General features: G+C 34.7%; 1 protein-coding gene across 1 annotated transcript in view; it reads right to left on the bottom strand.

Moving 5' to 3' along the window:
• The window catches only part of LOC123234096 (WD repeat-containing protein 72-like), a 154,667-nt gene that overhangs the window by 71,524 nt on the left and 58,018 nt on the right, over window positions 1-25,125 (bottom strand). Inside the window, exons 2-4 of the mRNA XM_044660043.1 lie at window positions 11,696-12,504; window positions 5,127-5,212; window positions 1,146-1,225 (exon numbers count right to left, since the gene is read on the bottom strand). Of these exons, the coding sequence (XP_044515978.1) occupies window positions 1,146-1,225; window positions 5,127-5,212; window positions 11,696-12,504 (975 nt within the window). The remainder of the gene's footprint in view (window positions 1-1,145; window positions 1,226-5,126; window positions 5,213-11,695; window positions 12,505-25,125) is intronic.

Raw genomic sequence — 25,125 nt, 5'->3', positions numbered from 1 at the left:
TGGTCATAATGGATTAGAGTGACACAAGTAGTCCAGGTTTGTTGGAATAGGGGTTTTGGTAAGAGATAAACCTGGCAATAGACTGTGAAGGGTCATAAAGTCTCAACCCTGTGGGCTACCACTGAAAAACTTTGAGAATGGAACAGATATATGGTGAAAGCTCTGTTTCAGAGGAGATTAATCTCTGATGTATATGCAAAAGAAAAGTACTAAATTCTGAAAGCACTGTAACAAGTCCATGAACTAGTGCAACTGAATAAGCGAGAAGTGTTAAAAGCTTGAGAGAAAGTGGGACTAGAAAAAAAGAAATATATATAAAAAGTATTATTTAAAATTCATTTTTAATCAAAATTTGACATCTCTACAAGTAAAATCTCTTAAGTGGTCTGACAGCAATCATCTTGTGATCTGAGCATCAAGTGGTTATTATTTTTTTTATTTTATAGAAGAATGTGAATGAATACACTATGAACTTACATATATATACACATATATATATATGTGTGTGTGTGTGTATATAAAATGCAGAAATGCTCTCCTTTCTCATCTCACCTTCCTTCAAGTCCCAGTTACCATTCTACCTTCCATAGGAAGTCTTTCTTGATATCTCTTCATTAGAGTGCCTTTCTTCTATTGAAGATTTTGAATTAATTCTATAAATAGCTTGTTTTCTTACATGTATCCCCCATTAAACTATGGGCTCCTTGAAAGCAGATTTATCTTTGGTTTTTCTTTTTTATCCTCATTGTTAGGTACAATGCTTGACATATACTAAGTAAATATTTATTGAAAGGCTGATTGCCACCCCAAGATAAAATACTCTAGTTCGGTTTTGAATTTGACAAGAAGGAAGCAATCATTTTCAATGTTTCTGAGAAGCTCTTGTAATTTGGGGGGCTGATCTTCTCTTCTCTTAAGAACTTTGATCTTTTCCCTCTTGCTTTTATTCCATGTTCATATTTTTCACATTTCTTTTGTTTCTGTCTGTCTTAGACCTATCACAGGCAATGTTTAGCCCTACTTGTAAAACCCAAAAGAAGTACCGATAAGCACCTATTGTCCTTGAGTAAAGGCAATATGTATCAAATAAAAAATTGGGCCATAACATCAAGGGGACATCTTTTACAACAACAGCTGCCTCCTACCTGAACAGATTGGTCTCTCCAACAGGAAACTAGCTTCACCAGGGAAAGATCAGCATCAGGAAAATGAAATTCAGTTTTACCTAGAAACGTAAAAATATTCATCATGACTTAAGAGCTATTAAGAAATGTGTTTAGCTCTCTCTTTCTTTATAACACATGTGATTTCTGAGACAGGTGACTGGTGCTAGATTATCAGCCAAATCAGCCAACAGTTAATTTGAAGTCCTTGTAAATATATATTTCACAATCAATTTCAAAGCATGCTATGGGAAGGACTTCTAGATACATCCAATTAGTTAGAAATTATCCTTTTTAAAAAGAGTAAAATCCTAAATTAAGCTTAGTCATTCACATCTCAAGACTGTTTACATGTGTATTTTCTACATGGAGTGAGGAAGAACTAAAACCAATGAAATGAAAAAGAATGTAGTTGAAATATAAAGATGGTCCTGTGAAATGACAAGGGGATTGATTCTTGGGCAAAGAGGCCCATTACCTTTGGCTATATACTGTCTCCTTCCTAGTTACAGACATGTCCCCCTAATCTTAAAACAACACTCAATACAACCTACCACATCTACCAGCTATCATCCTAGATATCTTCCCCTCCTTTTTCATAAAATTCTGTCTAAACAGTTTTAATATGTCTTCTTCCTCAACATGACAAACATGAAGATTTATTTTATATGATAGCACATTTTTAAGCAATATCAAATTGCTTACAGTCTTGGGGGGCAGCTGGGTAGCTCAGTGGAGTGAGAGTCAGGCCTAGAGACAGGAGGTCCTAGGTTCAAATCCGGCCTCAGACACTTCCCAGCTGTGTGACCCTGGGCAAGTCACTTGACCCCCATTGCCCACCCTTACCAATCTTCCACCTATGAGACAATACACCGAAGTACAAGGGTTAAAAAAAAAACAAATTGCTTACAATCTCATTGGGGAAAGAATATGGGACTCAAATGTTAGAAAACAATATCAAAATTATTTTTATATGTAAGTGGGAAAAAATCACTGAAGGAATAAAAAACAGTCTTAAATTTGGTGCTTCCAATTCTTCTCCTCTCTCTTGTTTTTAAACTTCTGCCATCTCAATTCTGATTTCCTTATTCAACTGGAATTCTCTCCAAAGGTACTGACAATTCCTAAGCGTCAGATCTAGTGGCATCTTTTCTATTCTCATTCTTAACCTCTCTGCAGTATCTGATGCTGCTGACCAACTTTTCCTTCTGGATATTTTCTCCTCTACTCTAATACCTTAAAGACTCTATTCTTTCTTGGATCAACTCTAATTTGACTGCTTTTCAGTCATTATTGCTGAATCTTCAATCATATCAGATTCCCTAATGGTAGGTATCTTCCATTGCTCTATCTTGGACCTTCTCCTTTTATTTTTTCACTATATTATCTTATTTGTTGTTCTCATCAACTTTCATTGTTTCAGTTATCATTTGAATAGTTGGCTACCAGATCTACTGATGTGCCCCTAATCCCTTCCCTGAGCTACAGTGTTCCATCACCATTGTATTTTGGATACCACAAACTCCATGTCTCATAAACGTCTCAAATTTAACATGATAAAACTCATTATCTTTCTAACTAAACCCAACTTCTCTTATGAACTTTCTTATTAACAGTCAAGAAGACCACAATTCTTCTGATCTCCTAGGTTTACAACTACAGTGTCATTCTCTGGACTCCATTCTTGTTTACAACACATATCCAATAAGTTGCCAAATCTTATTTCTTCACAAAATCTCTGATATCTCACTTTTTCTCCGCACCCAGATCTTGAAACATAGTTTAGGCCTTTAACTCTCACCTGGACTACTACAATAGATTGATTGCTACTATATGTTACTTTTATCCACATTTCCTCAAGAAATCACTAATTTTAAGGTGTAAGAGAGACTTATTTTATACATAAGAAAACTGAGGCCTGAATAGATTAAGTATTTTGCTCAAGGCCACACACTGAGGTCAAGCAATAATTCAAGCAATAGGATCAAGCAATTAATTCCTCATTAATTACCCTTTGTCTTGTTTAATCACATCTATCAGATTTAAAACTTGAGATAGGATAATGCTTTTTGAAATAACCATTTGTATTATAAATATAAACACAAAGATAATAGCACCAAAAAGGCATACATAAGATTATAAAGGTCAAGTATTTGCTATTTTATCTGGTGAAAAAAGGTGCATATGTTTTAATAAAATGATAAAAACCTACTTCTACACCCACCTTTTCAGCTTTTTTTAGCCTTGTTGCTATCATTATTTTATATAGTCATAGTCAATGTGACTCACTTTCAATGAGAAAATGCTGATTTTAGATATCTATATCAAGCAAATGACCAGATACAAATATGTACTTAATGAACTTTGATTGACTGAAAATCTATCAGATTATTCAAATGAAAATTAATGAGTCAAAACTTTGTGATATCTGCAAAAACAAACAAACAAAAAACTTCATATGCCAATAATAAGAATGAGTTTGTTTTGTTTTGTGTCCAGGATTGAGTGGAGAAGACCTAGTAGAGAGTAGAAATTTCTTCTGTAACAAAATCTCAGAAAGTTGCCTAGGGTGCTAAATGGTGATTTTGGATTTTTGAAAAACTATAATTTCTAGCTTAAATTGCTACACATAGTATTTTAAAATCTTTGATGTGATTAAGTCCAACTAGATTTAAATCTGATATGTTTTTCAGTCAATGAAAGTGAATGGTCATTATCTTCAACCTTTTAATTAATCAACAGTTATAAGGGGAAAGAAATAAAAGCTAGCATGAGGCAAGAGCAGTATTCATTTCAGCAGAATAAAAGAACAAGAAATTAATAGACACAGGAGATTTCTCAATCATTTTAATTTACTTCCCCCTATATGAAATAATGATTGTAAATGGGAAATGATAACTAAGAACAAGGTATATAAGTGCAAAAAGGAGAAAACCCTAAACAATTTCTATGCCCTATTTTCTACTTCTTTTTTAATACAGCATGTCAGGTGGATTTTTCTTTTGATCTTTACTCTTCTATCCTCCCCTCCCCATTCCTTTCTTTTTCTCTCTTTCATTTTGTTGACCTTGTGAATCTACCATCAAAGCTAAATATTGGTCTTGAATATAGCTACTTACTGGCATCATGGGGCACTTCACAGGGTACTTTAATGTGATGTTAAAATTTTAATATGAGCTAGAAACAAGAGCCAACTTTTCTTGGCATTGTCAGTGAGTTAAAAAATCTTAATTGCAACTTCAGGGGAGAGATAAAAAGAAAATATCTTGGCCTTTCAAATATACAGTCACTCTTCCCACTGTCATGAGTGAGGAATTAACCATGTCAGCCATTTAAGATGAACACTTTAGATTCTTACTTTATTACTATATCAACTATTGATGCATACGTAAACCTGTTGAGAAACACATCAAAAAGTGTTTGTTTCCTAAAATCTTTCTACTCAAATATTTTATATTTCCAAGTTCAAATAAGTATTTAGCAATTACATAAATGATGCAATAGTCCCAGGTGTATTTAAACAAATACTTTTAGGCCCTTGACATATGAAACAAAAAAAATTAACATAATATTAAATAATTTTAGACCACGAAATTAACAATGAATCAAAAATAATAACAAATATCAATGGCTTCAGAAAAGAAGTACAATAAGGCACTAACTCTGTTTCTTTGTACTTGATGAGAGTGACACAATATAAAAATACAATATACTTTTTTACCATTTGGATAAGTTTTGCTAAATTGAGCTTTTCTCCTCTCTTTTTATTCTTGGTAATAAAGTATGGCTCTCTAGGACAGAGAAAGGGGAAATGAATTAAGAAAAAAATGATAAAAAAAAAGTATCAATAAAATAAACATCAAAATCACATTCCTTTAAATTTTTCACCCTCAGCATTTAAATAAACATTAGACATTTAAATAAACATTAGACATTACTTATTTCTGAGCTCAAAAAACTTACCATTTCGTAAATTGCCATAGAAACTTGAATTATCAATGCCAGTGTTTTTTCCCTTGTTAGGAACAGATTCCTTCTTGTAGTAACTGCTAAAAACAAACAAGCAACCAAAAAAGGTACCGTTGGATTTTATTGAGAAAAGTAATATTTAAGTAATACATTGTCAATACATGGAATACTGGGCTCCAAGGAAAAATATAAAGGAAATAAAGTAAATGTTATTTTCAGTGACCTATTACAGTCTTCTTTTCCAATATTATTCCTTCCTCTCATCTCTTTTAGCATAACCTGCTATCCAGTCTATTTTCCCTACACAGTCTCAGTACTCTGACACTATTATAACCAACTCCACACATTTTATTTCCTTAGGTCTCTTCCTTCTTTTAGAAGCCTATTAAAAATTTTTGTTTCAATCACATGAATGTTAATAGTTAGTAATATATAAAATCTCTTGGGCAAAACACGTTTCTTTTTAAAATATATATTATTCCATGCCTTCCTTATAAAGACTAATTTTTAAATTACATGTATTGTTAGAGCAGTAGGTAAGATATAGTTTAAATTGTGAATTTTCCTATTTCAATTAATGCATGCATAGTTTAAACACATAATTATTCTTTTTATAGCTGAACTCTCTTTAAAATCAAAATATCCATCATGATCCTCATTTTTATTTGAAGAGAGTAAATTGTATGGGTGTAGAATGTCAACTGTACCCTCACATGGTAAATACTTTGTTGATTTTGCTGAACTATTATTACAGGGCTCACTAGGTAGGAAGGAAAAGGACACATTAAGAAATTAATATGATATAGAAATTCCTTACCATCTCTGAGAAGTGGTAGGGAATTGAAGGAAACAATTTGGATCTTATAAACTTTTTAAAAAAAAGTGTGGTAAGTTATTATTATAGGTAATTGGGAAAATAAAATATCTTTTAAAAAAGAAATGAATATGAAATAAAAGCAAAAAATTCATGAAACAAAGTTACTAAGGTTAATCAGTTATATTTATGTTCAAGAGTAAATTTTTATAAAATTGTTAATTAGAAAAATTAAGTGTCTTTCTTGTTTGGAATAAAGTTTGTTCTAAGGAATGAGAATTCCTTGTGCTATATCAATATTCTGTTATCACATCAAAACTAGTGTTATTAATTTTAAGGAAAAATCTCAGACTGATAGTTATTTTAAAAAATAAAAATTATGAATAGTTCAACTATGTAAAATATTTTAAGGGAGATTTAAAAGTTTCAGTTTTATAATTTTTGGTTTCTATCTCAAAGAAGCAGTAATTTCTTTAAAATAATTAATATTAATATATTGCTTTAAAGTTTTCAAAACACTTTCACGACAACCCTGTAAAGGATGTGCTATTATTTTAATTTCCATCTTAAAGCTGATAAAATTGAGGCTGCTCAGAGAATTTACTTTCCCAGAGTCATACATCTCAGACATGTTGCTTGATTCCTAGACCAACACTCTACCAATTTCTCTTCTTACCTGGCTCTAGTTTATTAGTTGTTTTGGAACCAGGAAATTCTGTGTTCAAGTTTCATCTGTGATGTTCACTGGCCATGTGCTGCTATGCAAGTGACTTAACATGTAGTTACTCTAAGCAACTCTCAGACTATAAATTACAGAGAAGATGCATACCTGCTTTAGTAATAGAAGCTTCCTTATTCACTATTCCCTACTCCTTTGTATTTCCCAAGCATAGCATTTTGCTTGGCAATATAAATGCTTGTTGAATGAACGAATGAATGAATGAGAAAAATGAAATGAATTATCAAGTAATTTTTGTCAATGAAGAATTACTCAAATCAATCAAGTTCAGTTGTTCTCTTTATATAGCAATCCATTCTGTGATGCTTTCTTGTCTCATTTGACTCCTAAGTACATTCAAGGAAACTGACTTGGCATTCTATAGGTCAGTAATGGCAAAACTTTTATAGACCTTAGAGACCAAATGTACAAACTGAAACTCTCATGCTGCATGTGAGCCCCCCCACCCCCTGCCTTACCCCAGAAAGGGAAGAAAGGAAACACTTCTATTGGGCTGCTGGGGAAAGGGGAAGGGTAGGTCATATAAGAAATGTCCTCAGGTGTAAGTGGAGAGGGGTAAAAGAGTAGCCCCCTCCAACATGTTTCTGTACATGTGCCATAGGTTCGCCAATATGGCTATAGGTCTTCCTTACTTTCTCATAATATTCAGAGTAGTAGGGAGCTTTTGAAGTGTTCACATAATCCCTTGCCCTTGCTAAAGGAAAGTCATCTTTTTGTATTACATATTTCTCTGAAGAGAATTTTTTTTCTTTTTATATCTGTTCTATTTTGAAATTCCTCAGCTGTCATGTTTCAGATTGATCATGACTACCATGAACATCTTCATGGCCCTCTGTTGAATATTCATTTTTAGTTCTTTAAAGACTATGCTCCTTTTTTGAAATTATGGTGGAACAATGGCAGAATAGTGGAATTAAAAGTAGAGGCTTTTGTTTCCTAGAGAAGTTGTGAGTCTTTATCTCTTGGTTTAGTTCTGGACCTGACTCATTGCCCATTTCTATCACCTGTTACAGAGAGACATACTGATGTATGAGGTGTATTGATGTTGTTGAATGTTATAATCAAGTCATGATTTCTACCCTTAGTCTCTTCGATAAGGAAATTCAGGACAACCTCTTTTCAGTAGCCAGAGTCTTTCACAGAAAGCTCTTAAATGTTCCAGAGGTTGATGCAACTGGCACAATGTTATTTGAAAATAGTAACATCTGGGGAAACTTCCCTCACCTTCTCTCTATTACAATGGCAAACATGTACCTCCCAGTCATATGCTTTATCAAAGATTTATAATTAGAAGATCACTGAATAATGTTTATTTCCATTGGTATATCTTTCAAAAATCTTGAATGATTTTGATGTATTGTGAGAGATACCTTGGGGGAAAAGAGTCTTTAAGGTGTTACTTTTCTTTGTGCAATTAGCTTTATCATAGCAAACAGGAAATAAGTACTATGAGATCTTTTATTCTCTATAGATTTCATTCAAATAAATGAAAGTAAATATATGTGGGATAGCACTTGAAAAAGTCTGTCTGTTTTGTATAAATATTCTCATCAAAGATATACTTGATAAATGTTTAATTGGTAGGCATATAAACATATTTAAAAAAACATTATTAAGATCTGAATATTTTCCGTTCCTCTGATATATTTCCCTCATTCAGTCACCTTGTGAATCAATCTCTCTCTGAACTCAAACGTTTTTCTATACCCTGTACAGATCTCCTCTAACAACCCTTGTTCCAAACAGGCTGGTTTATTTTCTTCACAGCTATGTAGACCTCTTAAAATGAGCATGTCCAAGTCTGTAATGTTGAAATAAAAGTTAAGAGTCTCTACTGTTTCTGATGGTAAAATAGCATTGCAAAAATATTTTCAGCTTTTTTCCCTTTTGTTGCCTTCTATTATCATCCTCAAATGCTCTTTGAATGTCTTTGTTTAGCTGACTCTCTCAAACATTCTACATTCCAGTGATTTTTTCTGCTTTATGAAGTCACACAGTTCATAATCTTCCACCATCCTGTTACATAAGATTTTACAGAGGTGTTTAGCTATTCTAAACTAGCATTTTCTTTGACCATATTCTCTTAATATAAAAATGTTAAGAATTTACTGACTAAAGTACTTTTTAGCCTCTTTTGGTTTCTTTGCTATGGAAACTGACTTAACATTGAACAAACTTCTGTGTAAGATTATAATTGGTATCATTATCATTTCTATTGTTCATTACCCATTTTTTGTTATAACTTTTAAAAATAGGTTAGGGATTAGTTGTTTTGATTGCATGCCACACCTTTTTGTCATTATTCTTTTTACAGCTTTATACATATCTGATCTTTGTTCTAATAAGTTGATAATCAGATTCTTAATAAATAGATGATTTTGCAATGATTCCATATTACTAATGACTTTTCTTATGTTGAAATAGTCATCTTTTTTGTGAAATCATTTGGTGCTTCTCATATCCAGTGCCTATCAATTCAGTTCTAAAAAAAGTTGTTCATAACATAGTTATGAAGCATCCGAGTAGTATACAAATCTTTTGCCTTTCACATTTATTATTCATGACCCATCCTTTCTGATGTTTCTCAATATTTTTATCAGTATTATTATACACAGAGGTTGCTGAAAACCAAAGTATATAATAATAATTTAATTTAGAAGATATTAACAAGTCCTTTGGAGAATTCTACTCTATGGCTTCCTACCATGGAACCAATGATTATACACTAATTGCAATTCTTTTTGAAAACACACATTATAATCACTGCAGTAGGAGATGACCAAATGTCTCACAAAATTATTTTTCTTATTGCTTTGAGGCTTAAAATAATATTAATGCCACTAACTATAGCCTTGGCCTCTTCTTGGAGTATCCATGGACCATCTTTTCAATTATGTATAACTTCCTTCTTTTGGGGGGCTTCATTTATAGTAAGAATGTAAATAGTGATATGATCAACTCCTCCAATGATCCACTCATTCATTAGGCATTGGACAAGAGGCCCACATTTGAGTTCCAACAGCAAAGTTAAAGTTTATAGATGGAAAACTGGAAATTTTAGCTCCATCTGACCTCTTTGCCACCAGTTTCTCACTAGTGCAGAAACAGAAATAGAAGGGGGCCACAGAGAGGATACTTCTCTATTATTCTTTTGTTTATAGATTGCCATGGTCAAATAATTCAACCTAAGACAAATATCTACTGATGAAGGACGTCTCTATATGTAGATAGATTGATCACTGTAAAGAAAGCAAAGTTAGTCTGCCTCATGAAAAAATGTGAAGAAAAAAGAATCTAGACTCTGTTCTCTCTCTCTCTGGGAAAAAAATAATGAAATCCTGAGGATATAATTTTCAAAATATTTTGGGTGACTATAGGAAAGTAAGTCATATATAAGTGTGAAATTATATGAATCATATAGTAAAGTAATAGAAGAAGTAAAAGAATTGATTATTGGACATTAACTGTAAGTATAGACTAGTGGTACAAATGTACATCAAACAAATTCATCAATCCTTCCAATAATGGAGTCTTCTAAAGGGCAAAAAAGGAGAGCTTAGTGTATTTTCTGATATATTATTTTGTTCCCTAAAGAGTATGAAGACAAATATAAAAAATAATCACAATAATTTAATGTTATTCTTTTTTTAAAACCCTTACTTTCCATCTTGGAGTCAATACTGTGTATTAGCTCCAAAATGGGGGTCAAGTGACTTGCCCAGGGTCACATAGCTAGGAAGTGTCTGAGGCCAGATTTGAACTTAGGACCTCCCATCTCTAGGTCTGGCTCTCAATCCACTAAGCCACCCAGCTGCCTCCCTCCCCCCAATATAATGCTATTCTAAATGCTACTTCCACTTTGTTTAAGGATGTTTCCACAGATACTCCATTGATCTTTCTTTTCAGACCGCTTATAACATTTATATGTACCACATATTTTCTAGTTGCCTCTCAACTGCATTATTTTTAATTGATCTATCTATTTAAGTCTTACTTGCCTAATGAGATTATAAGTTCTTTGAGGGTTGGGAGCATGCCATACACTTAGATATCTCATAATACCCTTTAGATTGTTGAGCATACATTGGGAGTTCAATAAACAAAACACTGAAGAAATGAATTAAATATAATAATATGAAAATATAGAAAATCACGCAATGGATGAAACCTCAGAGAGAAATATCCATTTTTAAAGAAATCAATGATAAAAAAGAAACTTTCTTTTATTTCATATGAGGAATAAAATATGATGGTTCTCTTTAGAATGTTACTGCAATGCAATGAGTTGGAAGAGATAAAGCTTATTTAATTGGGTAGGGGGTAGAAGTTACACAAGATTTTCTGAGTAAAAAAAGGAACATGAAAATCAACAATGTCTGATTTGATCTTTCCTGGTAATACATTAAAAGAATCAGATTGGGTGAGATTCAAATTTTTAGAATTTTTTTTTTCTTTCAAGATGTGAATTTAGCTTCTAAATAGGAAGGTAGCAGCCCCACATGTAAAGGTGTTTATGATCATGAAATATTTATAACCAGTGGAACAGCATTGCGCATTCAAAAATAAATATGAAATAAATTATCATATTTAACTTCAATTTTGACGCTTCTCAAAAGAGTGTGTGTGTTTGTGTGTGTGTGTGATAAAGAGGTAGCACAGAACAGTGGAAAGGGTGCTAGATTTGGGATGAGAGGAACTGATTTCAAAAAATACTGGCTCTACTTAGAAGTATTTTCTCTCATTTGTATGATCTTGATAAATCATATGTCACACCCTCTCCAGACTTCAGTTTCCTCATGAGAAGGTTGGACTCAATGGCTTCCAAGTACCCTTTCTGTTCTAGTCCTATGACCCAAGTTAATTATACATATTTTTAGCTTATCAGATTGATTAATATTTCCCATGAAAACCAAGGCAAATTTTGTAGGAATTCTTTTTTGATAAATACTCCCTTCTCTCCACCAAACCCACCTACCACCAAAAAGGGAAAATATCATAATTATTTCTTACCTGCTGGTTCTGTAGGCCAATTCTAAAGGCATGTTAACTAACTTATTAACTAAAAACAGTTTGCTTAATAGATATACTATAGTGTCTGACCCTTGTGATGAATCACTTTCTAGCTCTCCTTCTTCTGGCTGACTTGGAAGTGCAGCAATATATTTATTTGACAACTCCAGCACTTTTCTGGAAAACAAGTTGACTACTGAACACCCTTCCTTCATTCCTAGACTGCAAAAGTTCCAACCAGGCAACATTAAAGAGAAATGATCTTCATTTGAAACTAGTCCTAAAGAAACTGGATATTGAAGCCTTAAAATATTTAGATGCTGAATGCAAAGATTATCTAATTCTTTATCAATGCCCCATGGTAAGAGGCATGACAAGAGAAGTTTAGCTGTGTCCATCATAAGGTTGGTATCAACTTTTCTTGGTGGCATAAATTGAGTCTTTTTAGAGCTCTTCATTTTTTTATGTCGCTTGATGCCCTCATTTTCTTCAAAGGACTTGCCTGGGCTATCTCCCTGGCCCTGATTCTCACAAACATTTTTCATCTGCCCTTCCCCTGAAATAGAAGAGTTGGAGGTTTTACTTCTTTTCAACGTTAGGGGTCTTTTCTCGAAGGTGCTTCTGGCTCTTTTCAGAATGTCACTGCCATGCAATGAGTTGGAGGAGCTAAAGCTATTTAATTGGGTAGAGAGTAGAAGTTCCACAAGGTTTTCCAGATCAAAAAAAAGAACATGAAAGTCAGCGTTGCTTGATTTGGTCTTCACTGGTAACACGTTAAAAGGACTTGAAAAAGATGCAGTAACTGGGAGCTAACAAGAAAAAAGAAAAATATGGATGAGCAATAAAATCATTTAAAAAACAACTGGTGAATCATTAAAATACCTTGTGAAACAACCACCAAAAATTAGACTCATAATTTGTATAACTTTGGGCAAGTCAATTAACTGGTATAATTCTTCACTTCCTCATCCGCAAAATAGAATAGAGGATCTCTAAGATTCCCATGAGGCTAAGAAATTTTGTTTCCTTTGACATAGAAAGTTTCCTTTTATTCTAGAAAGACTATGACATTAGATTATTGAAGTGCTTCACTCATAAAATTTAGTTTTAAAAAGAAAGCTAATTTCTTCATCAAAATATAGGAGTTGGTCTAGATAACTTCTGAGGTCCATTTTACCTCTCAACTTAAGATGCATTTTTGTTCACTTGTGTCCAACTCTTCATGACCCCATTTTGGGATTTTCTTGGTAAAGCTACCAAATGAGTTTGTCATTTCCTTCTAAAGTTGATTTTATAGATGAAGAACTAAGGGAACATTTAATTGACTTGCCCAGGTTCATATAGCTAGTGCCTGAGGCCAGATCTGGACTAAGGAAGATGAATTTTCCTGACTCCAGGCCTGGCACTTTATCTACTGTGCCAGCCACATAGCTGTTCCTCCAAATAAATTACTCAATCTGGAATTAAAATATACAATAAATAAAATCTATCATGTTAATGTCTATTTAGTAGGCAAGTATGCTAAAAAAATGTCCAATTCTTTCCTCAGCTTTGACAAGAAATTTATATAGTATTTTAAGGTTCAAAAAACACTTTATGATTAGGTCTACAGCAACCAGTTTGTTTATTACTATAGTTAGTATTAAGTCTATTTTATACTTTAGACTGAAGCTTGGATGTTAATAAAGCAACTAGCCCATTATCACAAAGCTATTATGTCTCAGAGGCATGTTTCAAACATGGTTTCTGGCTTCCAAGAATGGCACTTTATTCATTACTCTGCATTGCGTCCCAAACATGAATGTTCATCTGTCTAGAAATTCCTGTTTCACCATTGAGAACAGAGCTTTTTAACTTGTGTTATTCAAACCAGGGCAGGGGGTGGTGGAGTATTGAATGGAATGCAAGAGAGAAGGAGCAAGCCAAGAGAGCAAGTTGAGAATAATTGCTGATAGGTTACATGTTTGGTACATAATAGGTCCTTTAATACTCCTATTGACTTTTTTTTTAATGTTGAATACTGAGCAAGTCCTAAGTAAATTGAAATGTCCATTTAGGTAAATAAACTACAAAGTCTAAGAAGGGAATCACAATTACTATTTATATTTGTATCTTCAGTGCTTCACAGAATATCTTGAACATAGTAGACACTGAATAAAATAGTAAAAAACTCCAATGGATCTACAATCCCATCAACAGAGAATCCTTTCTAATGATGCATCTTATAACTTTTCATGTTTGTCTCTCCTGTGCAACTCTTGCCCATGTCTTCTCATAATTTTGTGACAAAGTATCCATCAAATGTAAAGGGTGACTTGCTTATTTTATCTTCCCTTCATCCTTACTATCAGAAGCTCTAGTATCCATTCAAGATCTGATTTCGTCCATTATCCCTGATAATACTTTCTCAAACATGAACCCTATACAACTACAAACATAGACCTGCTTCGCTCCTTATCAGACACTGCCGAATGGAGCTGGAAGAAATTTGAAAACTGCTCCCTGGTCCAGGTAAAAATTTTTATAATAAAATCTTACTAAGACTGCATTGAAGCAAGGGAATTCACCTCCATTTCCCTAATTGATTAGCTAGTCCACTCTCCTTAATTGCTGTTCCAAATGTTTATGAATCTCCTTAACCCTCTCAAAGATACATACCTTTATGTTAAGGATGTCTCCTGAGACCCCACTGAAAAAAGTGAGGTCATTTGCCAAGAGTTAGTGCTTCTTTCCTTTTCATAAAATCATATTACTCAGAAAACTTCCCCACCATCTCCTCCTACATGTTTCTGGACTAAGATGAAGAAGCAATCCTTATTTTTTTAAAGGTACTTTGATCTTGTTCCTTCCCATCTTTCCCTGGAGGTGGTCCAAGTATTATTCTCACTTCCTTTTTATCAACTGATTCTTTTCCTACTACCTACAAATATAGCCATAACAACTCAATCCTATAAAAACTCTCACTACCTCTCAGCATGCCCAACAGCTATGATCCTAAGTGTCCTCTCTTTTATGACTAAACTTGCTAAAAATCCATCTACACTAGAGGTCTCCACTTCATTACCCACTTAGACCTAAAGTTGTACTTTACAAAGCATTTATATATATATATATATATTATTTCATTTGAACTAATTAACTAAATTAAAATGCTAGTGTTGTAAATCTGAACTTATCTTTCATTTACTCTGTGTATGTGCATATGTGTGTGTATTTCTCATATGTATATAGTTCTTTTTCATATCATCTCACCCACTGGAATGTGCCTGGTACATGAGCACTGAATAAATGTTTATTAACTGACAAAAGTTCTAGGAGGGAAAATATCTCCTTTCATATATAGGCCATTCCTGGGTCCATTTCTTAGAAGGGAGTAATTATAATGGTTAAGAGATAGATAGATAGATAGATAGATAGATAGATAGATAGATAGGAGTTCCTGGGGAATATGTATCCTAATCTTTTATAAATGGTGAATTTAGGGATGAGTCTATACTATCCTCATTCTAGCTAGACCAGATAAGGGCTATGTCTTGAAACTCTATTCCTAAAAAAACCAAGTAATTTTTCTACTACTTCTCTAAAAGTTTCTTTTGGTACTCTTTCATTAGTTACTTTTGCTCTCGTGCGTTAATAATGGGCAGATACTGCATGCCTTCATTCTTCAGTTTCTACAGTCTCCATTGAGTAGTCCATATTGCCTTCCATGATTACTTCTGTGAATGACCCTCAGGTCTACATCCATTCTCTTGACCTGTGTTACGATTTACAATGGTATACATCTAGGTGCTCACTGGACTTTTGTATTTGAGTACCCTGTCATAATCTGAAATTCAAATATATAAAATATGCAATCTTCTGATCAATACTAGTTATTCCTCCTGAATCTGCTATTTATGTAAAAAGTAGTATTATTTTCATCATACTTTCTCTTCTAGACTCAAACTCCAAAATCACCTTTGACTCTTCCTTTTCCAATGCCAACCATAGGAAGGATCAAATCTTCCTTTGTGACTTTCATCTTTCTGTTCCTTTCTATTCTTACTGTCATAACCTAGTCTAGTCCTTAATGGGTTCACACTTGGGTGGCTGAAACTGTTTAATAATTCATCCACCTATGTCAGTCTCACCATGTCACTAAAATGATCAAAACCTTTCAGTGGTTCCCTATTGCCTATTATAAACTCCTTTGGCATTTAAGGGTCACCACAGTTGGACCCCAATTTGACCAAAAAAAAAACTGAATACATCAGAGACATAGGTAGTATGTGTGATTTTTAAAAGTAGCTCACACTGATTGAAAATAAGGACCTAGCATGATAAATACGGAGAAACATGGAAAGACTTCTATGAATTGATGCAAAGTGAAATAAACAGATCAAGGAAAATAATATACATGATGATTACATACACCAATGAAAGATGAAAAAACAACAAAATATGAATGTTGAAAATTTATAAAGAACAAACTTAGAGAGGTAGGTCTTACATAATTATGAAATACTGCATATAATGTTAGACTTTTTTGATGAATTGATCACTTGAGTAAATGTTTTTTATCTTTTTTTCTTTTAAAAAGAAACATTAGTTTTAAAGGATGTTTCTCTAAAAGGTAAGACAGCAAGGGACATTAGATGAAATATCTACAAAGTGGACAGAAAAAGAAATATGGCAATAAAAGCCCATCAAAATCTAAAAAGTAAGGGTTAAGAAGAAAAAGTCAGATTTGAAGACTGAATAACTGGTATTGAATTATGTCCTGCGAATAGAATTTGGAGTTCTGGATAGGCCATGGCTTAAATTATAGAAAAGGTAGGGGGCAGCTGGGTGGCTCAGTGGATTGAGAGCCAGGCCTAGATGGGAGGTCCTAGGTTGAAATATGGTCTCAAATACTTCCTAGCGGTGTAGCTCTGGGCAAGTCACTTGACCCCCATTGCCTAGCCTTTACCACTTTTCTGCCTAGGAACTAATACATAGTACTGATAGAAGTTTGCTGTCATCACCTAGTCTAAGATATCTGTTCTCAGATAGAACGTAAGGGTTAAAAAAAGGAAAGAAGAAAGAAAGAAAAAGAAAAGGTAGACTATTGGCCATAAAATATACCCCAAAAGAGCCTGGGATTTTACAAATCTGATTAAGTGAGCCTTAAATATAAGTCAGAGAAGGAATGATAAAACTACTATATGTATCAGCCAATATCCCAGGAATAATATAGGAAGCTTATAGGATCACATATTTAAAGCTGGAAGGGGACTCAAAACTCACCTAGTACACTTCTTTAATTTTACCAATGAGGAAACTGAAGCCTAGAAAAGTAAAAATGGTTTACTCAAGGTTATACCAATAGTAAAAAATGGCTGACATTTGAAAATACTCTGCTTCCAAATCCTGTGCTCTATATACCATCGATTCTGCATTACGTTATGAATTTGATGCTAGACTTAACTGTGTATCTGTGGTCTGAGGATGAGGGTCCATGAAGTTGAAATGCTGCATCAGCAAACAGGCTACAGAACAATGATGTTTTCAGACCTTGAACATCAGCTACTAAACTACTGAGGGATTATGAACTATAATGGAAAAGAAAGTACCCTTAGGGGAAAAAAACAAAAACAAACAAAAAAACCCCTATGGATCCTTGAAATTTTGAAATATCCCTGCAGTTTGGTAGTATGTTACAGTTGGTTAACTAGTATATATTAAATATGTAGAAGGTATATTAGAGCTCAAGTCTTGCCAAGTAATGCTGTATCTGCTACATTAGGAAAACTCTTATGTTCCTCCAGGTATTGCAATCCTAATGAATGGTCAAAGACTTTCTGCTAAGAAGGTTTTACTCACAATCCCCATGTCTTCCTCCCCACAACCCACAACCTAACCTTGGCTTATGGGGTCAGAAAGCCTGGCCTCGGGCAAATCTTCTGGTGCTTCTGAGCAAGTTGGAATAGGCAAGTGATGTGAAACTCTTAAACTTTTAAAAGCTTTTAGACATTGTGTACTGTGCCCCATTCCCCCAAGACTGGGTGCCATGCTCCATCCCACCCCCAGTGATTGAGCCCCCACCCCCCACTGTCTCCCTCCAGATAGGGGTGGAAGAAAGGGAGGGAGACCCACATGGTCTGCTCAGGGGAGGGAGTAAGTGCTTCCACTGGGCACTGGGCAGAGGGGTGGGAAGGTGAGGTGGAGAGGGGGAAGGGGGCAGCTCCACCCAAGTCCCTCTGCCTTTCTAGTAACTAACTCTGTGGGAGAAGGCCCCTTGAGAGGTCTCTGCATGCCATCTTTAACACAAATGCCATAGGTTCACCATCAGGAGAACAGGCAAACCCAAGGTGACAAGCCATGGCAATATGCTACAATATACTACAAGCTGAAGTTTATCCTCTTCAATGTAAACAAGCACATAGATAACCTTCTCCCAGACAATGAAACTTCAAGGGTATCCAATATTCAAAGGAATGATAGCTCCTAATGCCAATCAGTATAACAAGATATACTCATGTACAAATCCAGGAATCAGATGAGAGAAAATCTGGTAGACAACATAGAAAGGGAAAAACAAGTGGTCTTGGAATTAGGATATAATCTGCTTAAAGGAATAGATTGTTTTGTTTTGATTTTCTTGCTCTAAACATGGTAGGGAAATAATAGGTGTTTGTTGAATCAAAATGGTAATGCAAAGATTACCTATGCTAGAGATTCTTAACCATTTTTGTTTCATAAACTCTTTCAACAGTCATATTTTTTAAAAATTTCCAGAATGTTTTTAAGTTTCTAAAATAAAACACAAATGATTATAGAGGAACCAATATATTAAAATATAGTTATTATTTTTTAAAATAAGTTCATGACCTCAATTTAAGGAACACTGATGCAGATGAAGGAGCAAGAAAGAGAAGGAGATTGGGAAACAAATCACTGATGTAGGAGAGACACATGATATAGTACTGATGTGGGATTTCAATTATACAGACAATTATGCAGAGTGCTGAAGCTCTCTCTTTGCTAAAGGCAGAACAATTGATAAATTTCTAACTCACCTTAATGAACATTTCATCTTCCAAACATTGAGCCAACAACAGCAAGAATTGCTATTTTGGACCAGATTCTAGCCAGTAAGGAAAATAGTGACTTAAGTAGAAATAATGATGATCTTAAAGGAAATTAACTCCCATTTGAATTAGAGAAGTCATAATCAAAAGCAATTTTTTAAAAACTAAAAGAAACATTAAGTAGGTGGTCTCCTATTCTACAAAGGAAACTGGAGTCAAAGAGATGGGAAGCTATCAAGAATAAAATATGGATGAATTATTCCACTGAGAAAAACAAATGGGAATAGTTTAAGAGATTTATCTGGAACCACAAGTAACTTAGATTTTTTTTTAAAGGACAGAAGCTAGAAACTATGGCAGGAAGTGAGTGATGAATGATGAACATAAAGTAGTAACCTGGTGTTAGAAAGCTATAATGATGAGCATTGGAACACTTTAAGTCCAAAACAAGGTTGGAGATATATAAAAAGGACAACAACAAATGATTGGAGCTATTTTATTGACCAGGAACAATATCAGGGGCAAGAGAAAGATCAAAGAAGAAATATGCTCAAGCCTAGGGTGGGATGGTATTATAAAAGATGACCAAGTGAAGACATAAAATAAAATATAAAATTAAAAAAAATTACAAAATCATAGGATGTCCAAATTAGAAGGGAACTCATTCATTAGCCATCTAGTCTAATTTATGTGAAAAAGAAACATCGTTGTAAAAAAATAGATAAGTTGCTATCAAATTTTTGAACCTGTCAGTAACTATTAAAAAGACATGACAATGAGAGAAGTACTATAGGCCTGAAGATAGTTCAATGTTCTCTTAATTTTCAAAAGGGGATGAGGACAGTTTTCAAAGGATATACCTCTGAACTTGACTTTAGTCAGTGGAAAAATGCTGGAACAGTTAAGGAATGTGAAAATGTTGATTTGTGATCAATTAGAAAGGGAAATAGTAAACACTAAAAGCCATAGTGACTCCTTTAATAATAGGTCATGGCACGCTAAACTCATGTACTTTTCTGACAAGATTAAGCTTGCAATTTAGGAAAATGTTATAACTACAGTATACAGGGATTTAAGCAATTTATTTTTTTTTAAAAAACAGGAGGGCAGTATGGTTTAGAATAATTAAGAATATTCAAAATTCTTTGAATAAACAGATCCAATGAATAGTCATTAATGAGTCAATGAAGGAAGTTTCTTATAGAGTGATTCAGAGTCATTTTTGGTCTTCTAGGGTTCACTATTTTGATCAGTGATATGAATGTAGAAACAAAAACAATATTTTCAGATGACGTGTCTGAGAAGGATAAACTAATATATTGGAAGACTGCCGTTTAAACATCTCAAACTCAAGGTCTCACAAAAATCTTTAACCAAGCATTTTCAAAACTGAACTAATTTCCCCCAGAACTCTCCCCTCTTTTGAACTTCTTGATTACTGTGTAGAGCACCATCATCCTCCCAGTCACTAAGGCTCACAACTCTAGGTTTCATTCATTGACTCTACTCTTCCTTTTTCTCTCATCTCCTATATTCAATTTGTTGCCAAGTCCTGTCAATTCTACCTTTGTAAGATCTATAGAATGTAAAATCTTGCAGCCGTGTTTGGCATGGATGCAAGCTAACAGTTGCCCAGTTAGAATATAGAACCTGGCATGAGACAGAGGCTGGTACCAGCCTGACAGTTTGAAGGCAGGGTATATAAAGAGCTCTCAGACGCCTGAGTTGGTCAATTTTCCTTCTAGCCCCTTGAATTTGAGACCCAGGTTGGAGGGAGGTGTTAGTTTTACTTAGGCAGGTAGACTTAATCTAACACTGCAGGCCACCATTAGCAACACATCTGGCAAATCAATCCATCCTTTAGAGCAGTGGTTCCCAAACTTTTTTGGCCTACCGCCCCCTTTCCAGAAAAAAAATATTACTTAGCCCCCTGGAAATTAATTTTTTTTAATGTTAATAGCAATTAATAGGAAAGATAAATGCATCCGTGGCCATCACTGCCTTCCTGGATCGCTGCAGCACCCACCAGGGGGCAGTAGCACCCACTTTGGGAGTCACTGCTTTGGAGAGAAGAATATTTATTTATAGCAACGAAGGAGACAACACCATACTGACCCAGGGCCTACCAGCCCTGGGTCAGCAGAGAAGCACATTAGAGTTTAAATCTGCTTAGGCATTCTTGTCTTTAGCTTCACAAGAAGACCTTCAACATCTCAAACCTAGTATAGTGAGGTTAGCTGTTTAAAGTTCTTAGATTACCTCACCCTCTTATAAAATCCCTTTCACCTAATTACTTCATCATCAAATGAATCCATCACCCTTTTAAACCTAAAAACTTATAGTCATTGCCTACCTTCATCTAGAGCCAAGTAAGGAGAGCTGTCTAGACATTCTAAAGGCTACAACTGGTCTGCAGCATTAACAGTTTGGATCAGGAAGTGCTATATTTCCTTCCTGTTTGACTCCATCTTTTATCCAATAGGAAATTACTTCCTTCTCAGGGCAAGGCTGAAGTTAAAGGAGCTTGGGTATATTAGCTGGAGAGTATTTCACTCATTTCTCCGCCAAGTTGTGTGAAGGATCCCTGCTGCCTCCATACCAGTATCCTAATTCTATAGCCTCAAGAATGGCCTAATTCACTCCTCCTTACTTCTCCCACTCATATAGCCACCTCCCTTTTATCACAGATCTCATTTATATATTCTCTTCTTTCCTCCAATGTTGCCAAACCCTGGTGCAAACCCTTATCACCCTGACTATTTAAATACTTTGGTTGCTCTCCTGGTATCATTTTATCAGCTATCAAATTGATTTTCCTAAAGTACAGATGGATAATGTTCCTCCTCTGACTCCCTATTCAATAGACTCCAATGGTTCCCTACTAATCTCATGATTTAATAAAATATCTATGTTTAGTTTTAAAACACTTCTTAACCAGGCCCCTTCTCAGTTTTACAACTCTTCAACTGTACTCCTCTTCACATAATCTATAATTCAGTGACACTGGCCTCCTAGCTGTTCCTAAAAGACAACATATCATTTCTTAATTCTAAGCATTTTCAATACTGCTACCTATACCTAACTTCCCCTTTATCATCTCCTTTCTATCTTCCTGACTTCCTTCAGGTCCCAACTAAAGCTTAATTTCTAAAAGAAGTCTGTCCCAATCCCTCTTAAAGTTAGTACCTTTTCTCTGAGATTATTTACAATTTATCCTATATAAATAAACACGCACACATGTGTGTATGTATATATACATATGTATATGTGTGTGCATACATATATATATATGCACACACATATACATATGTATAGTTGCATTCCTTAATAGAATGGTATTTTAGTAGCAAGGTCTTTGAGAACAGGAAATATTTTTGAATTTCTTTTTATCTTCATTGCTTAATAGAGTACTTATTATAGAGTAGGCCACTTAATAGATGCTTGTTGACTTGACTAAGTCAAGATGAAAAGAGTTTGAGAGGTATAATAGTAGAATTATAAAAATAAGAGAAAGTTTTTTTCTGTTTTTATTTATTTATTTGTTTGTTTTAAATGATTTTTAGTTTTTAGAAAAGTTATCATGGTTACATGATTCATGTTCTTACTTTCCCCTTCACCCCCCAACCTCCTCCCCCTACCTCCCCATAGCCGATGCACATTTCTACTGGTTTTAACATGTGTCACCAATCAAGACATTTCCAAATTGTTGATAGTTGCATTGGTGTGGTAGTTTCAAGTCTGCATCCCCAATCATGTCTACATCAACCCATGTGTTCAAGTAGTTGCTTTTCTTCTGTGTTTCCACTCCTGTAGTTCTTCCTCTGAATGTGGGTAGCGTTCTTTTCCATAAGTCCCTCAGAATTGTTATGGATCATTGCACTGCTGCTAGTACAGAAGTCCATTACATTCTATTTTACCACAGCACAGTGTATTGGTCTCTGTGTACAATGTTCTTCTGGCTCTGCTCCCCTCCCTCTGCATCAATTCCTGCAGGTCTTTCCAGTTCACATGGAATTCCTCCAGTTTATTATTCCTTTGAGCACAATAGTATTCCATCACCAGCATACACTACAATTTCTTCAGCCATTTCCCAATAGAAGGGCATACCCTCGTTTTCCAGTTTTTTGCCACCACAAAAAGCACGGCTATAAATATTTTTCTACAAGTCTGTTTATCTATGATCTCTTTGGGGTACAAACCCTAATGGTATGGCTGGATCAAAGGGCAGGCAGTCTTTTATAGCCCTTTGAGCTTAGTTCCAAATTGCCATACAGAATGGTTAGATCAGTTCACAATTCCACCAGCAATGCATTAATGTCCCAATTTGGCCACATCCCCTCCAACATTCATTACTCTCCCCTACTATCATTTTAGTCAATCTGCTAGGTGTGAGGTGATACCTCAGCTTTGTTTTGATTTGCATTTCTCTAATTATTAGAGATTTAGAACACTTCCTCATGTGCTCATTAATAGTTTTGATTTCTTTATCTGAAAATTCATGTCCCTATTCATGCCTATTCACGTCCCTTGCCCATTTATCAATTGGGGAATGGCTTGATTTTTTATACAATTGATTTTACTCCTTGTATATTTGGGTAATTAGACCCCTGTCAGAGTTAAGAGTAAGTTTTAAGAGAAGTTGAAGGTTGATTTTAAGAGGCTAGCATGGACACATGCTAGGAACTCTTAAGAAAGGATTCTGGAATACAGGAGCTAGAGGAGGAAGAGTTTTGAAGGTGCAAAGGTCTCTTCACTCTCTTCCTGTCCTGAAGCCAGAGAGGAAGGGTGCTACTAGCTGCTGAGCCTTTCTAACCAAGCCTGTTTGTGAGAGAAGGGAAACCTTCCAATTTCCTTTGGAGGTACCTTTTCCACAGAAGAAATCCACCTTAAGAAGATCTATCTATTTTATCAATCCTGACTGAGAAGAAGTTTTACCTAAAGTCCTTTGTAGTGTGGCCTGAGGTGTTTACTTCAGGCCAGGTCCAGCCCAGGGTGAACTCAGTCAATTTGAGTTTCTCCTTATTCAGCTTGGAGAAACTATTAACAACCAAATAAACCAACAAGGGAGGATTTTAGTGTAAGGTAGTATAGAGAGGTTTTGGGATATTTAGCCAGAAGCAGGGAGTGATAGGGAGCTTCAAGATCTCGAAGACTCCATCTCACAATGGATGTAGAGGGAAGAGGGAAGAATTAGAACTTAGAAATTAGGGCAGTCTCATTTCTAAATCCTCCCTCCTCACCCTTTGTTAATTAATAAGTCAGTTACTGTTATACCAAAAAGTCTAGTTTGCACTCTGACCCTAGTGTGGTAAGGCTCAATCTGCCTTACTTCACTAAAGGGGACTGTGATATTTATACCAGTTCCCTAGGGTGGATAACAACAACCATCCACCCCAGTTTATACCCATTACTTCATAGGCTAATTCAATGGACATTAAATTCAATAATATGAAGCATAATAGTAACATATGAAAAGTCTCACATTTGTTTTTTTAAAAAATTAACTATACCAGTATAGTCAGGGCTAGACAACTTCAGGAATCTTACCAAACTTTAAGTTAATTATCTGTCAACTTTTGGTGCCAAGATAGCAGAGTAAAGAAGCCACCCACCTGACACCTTCCAAATTCCCCTCTAAATAACACTAAACAAAATTCTCAGAATTTTTAGAAGAGTGAAGCAGTTTTCCAGATCAAAGCTTGGAGGACAAACATTAGACATCTGTGTCACTGGGAGAGAAAGGAAATTAAGTTTGAGCAGGCAGAAGCATAGGTAGCTCATTAGGCAGCAGCAAGAGCAGAACACATCCTAAAAGTGAGGCTCCAACCTGACCAGAGGTGCAAGGGTGCTGCCATGGGTCAGGCAGCAGTAAGCCTATTGCTCTGGAGCTGGCCAACACTGAGGCTCTGCCTCTGGGGACAATAATAATGAGATTTTTAAAAGATGAAGTTAAATAAGTTATGGGAGAAAAAAGATAGTTAAATCATATTAGTGGGGAACTCAAATTTTCCCTGTCTGAACTAGATAAATATAACCCAAAAATTAACAAAAAAGAACTTAAGGAGATAAATGGAATCTTATATATGATAGATATTTGAAGAAATTTAAAAGGAAATAGAAAAGATCATACCTTTTCTTCATCAGTCATGATACCTACACAAAAATTGACCCTGTATTAGGGCATAAGAGACACACAATCAAATACAGAGAGGCAGAAATATTAAATGGCTCCTTTCTAGATCATAATGCAAAAAAATTACATTAAAAAAAGGTTTATAGAAAGAGAATAAGAATTAACTGGAAACTCAATAGCCTAATTCTAAAGAATAAATGGGTTAAAAGAACAAATCATGGAAACAGTCAACAATTTTATTATTGAGA

Source organism: Gracilinanus agilis, chromosome 2 (assembly GCF_016433145.1).
Source record: "Gracilinanus agilis isolate LMUSP501 chromosome 2, AgileGrace, whole genome shotgun sequence".
Lineage (NCBI taxonomy): Eukaryota > Metazoa > Chordata > Mammalia > Didelphimorphia > Didelphidae > Gracilinanus > Gracilinanus agilis.
This window is presented reverse-complemented; position numbering and strand designations above follow the sequence as displayed.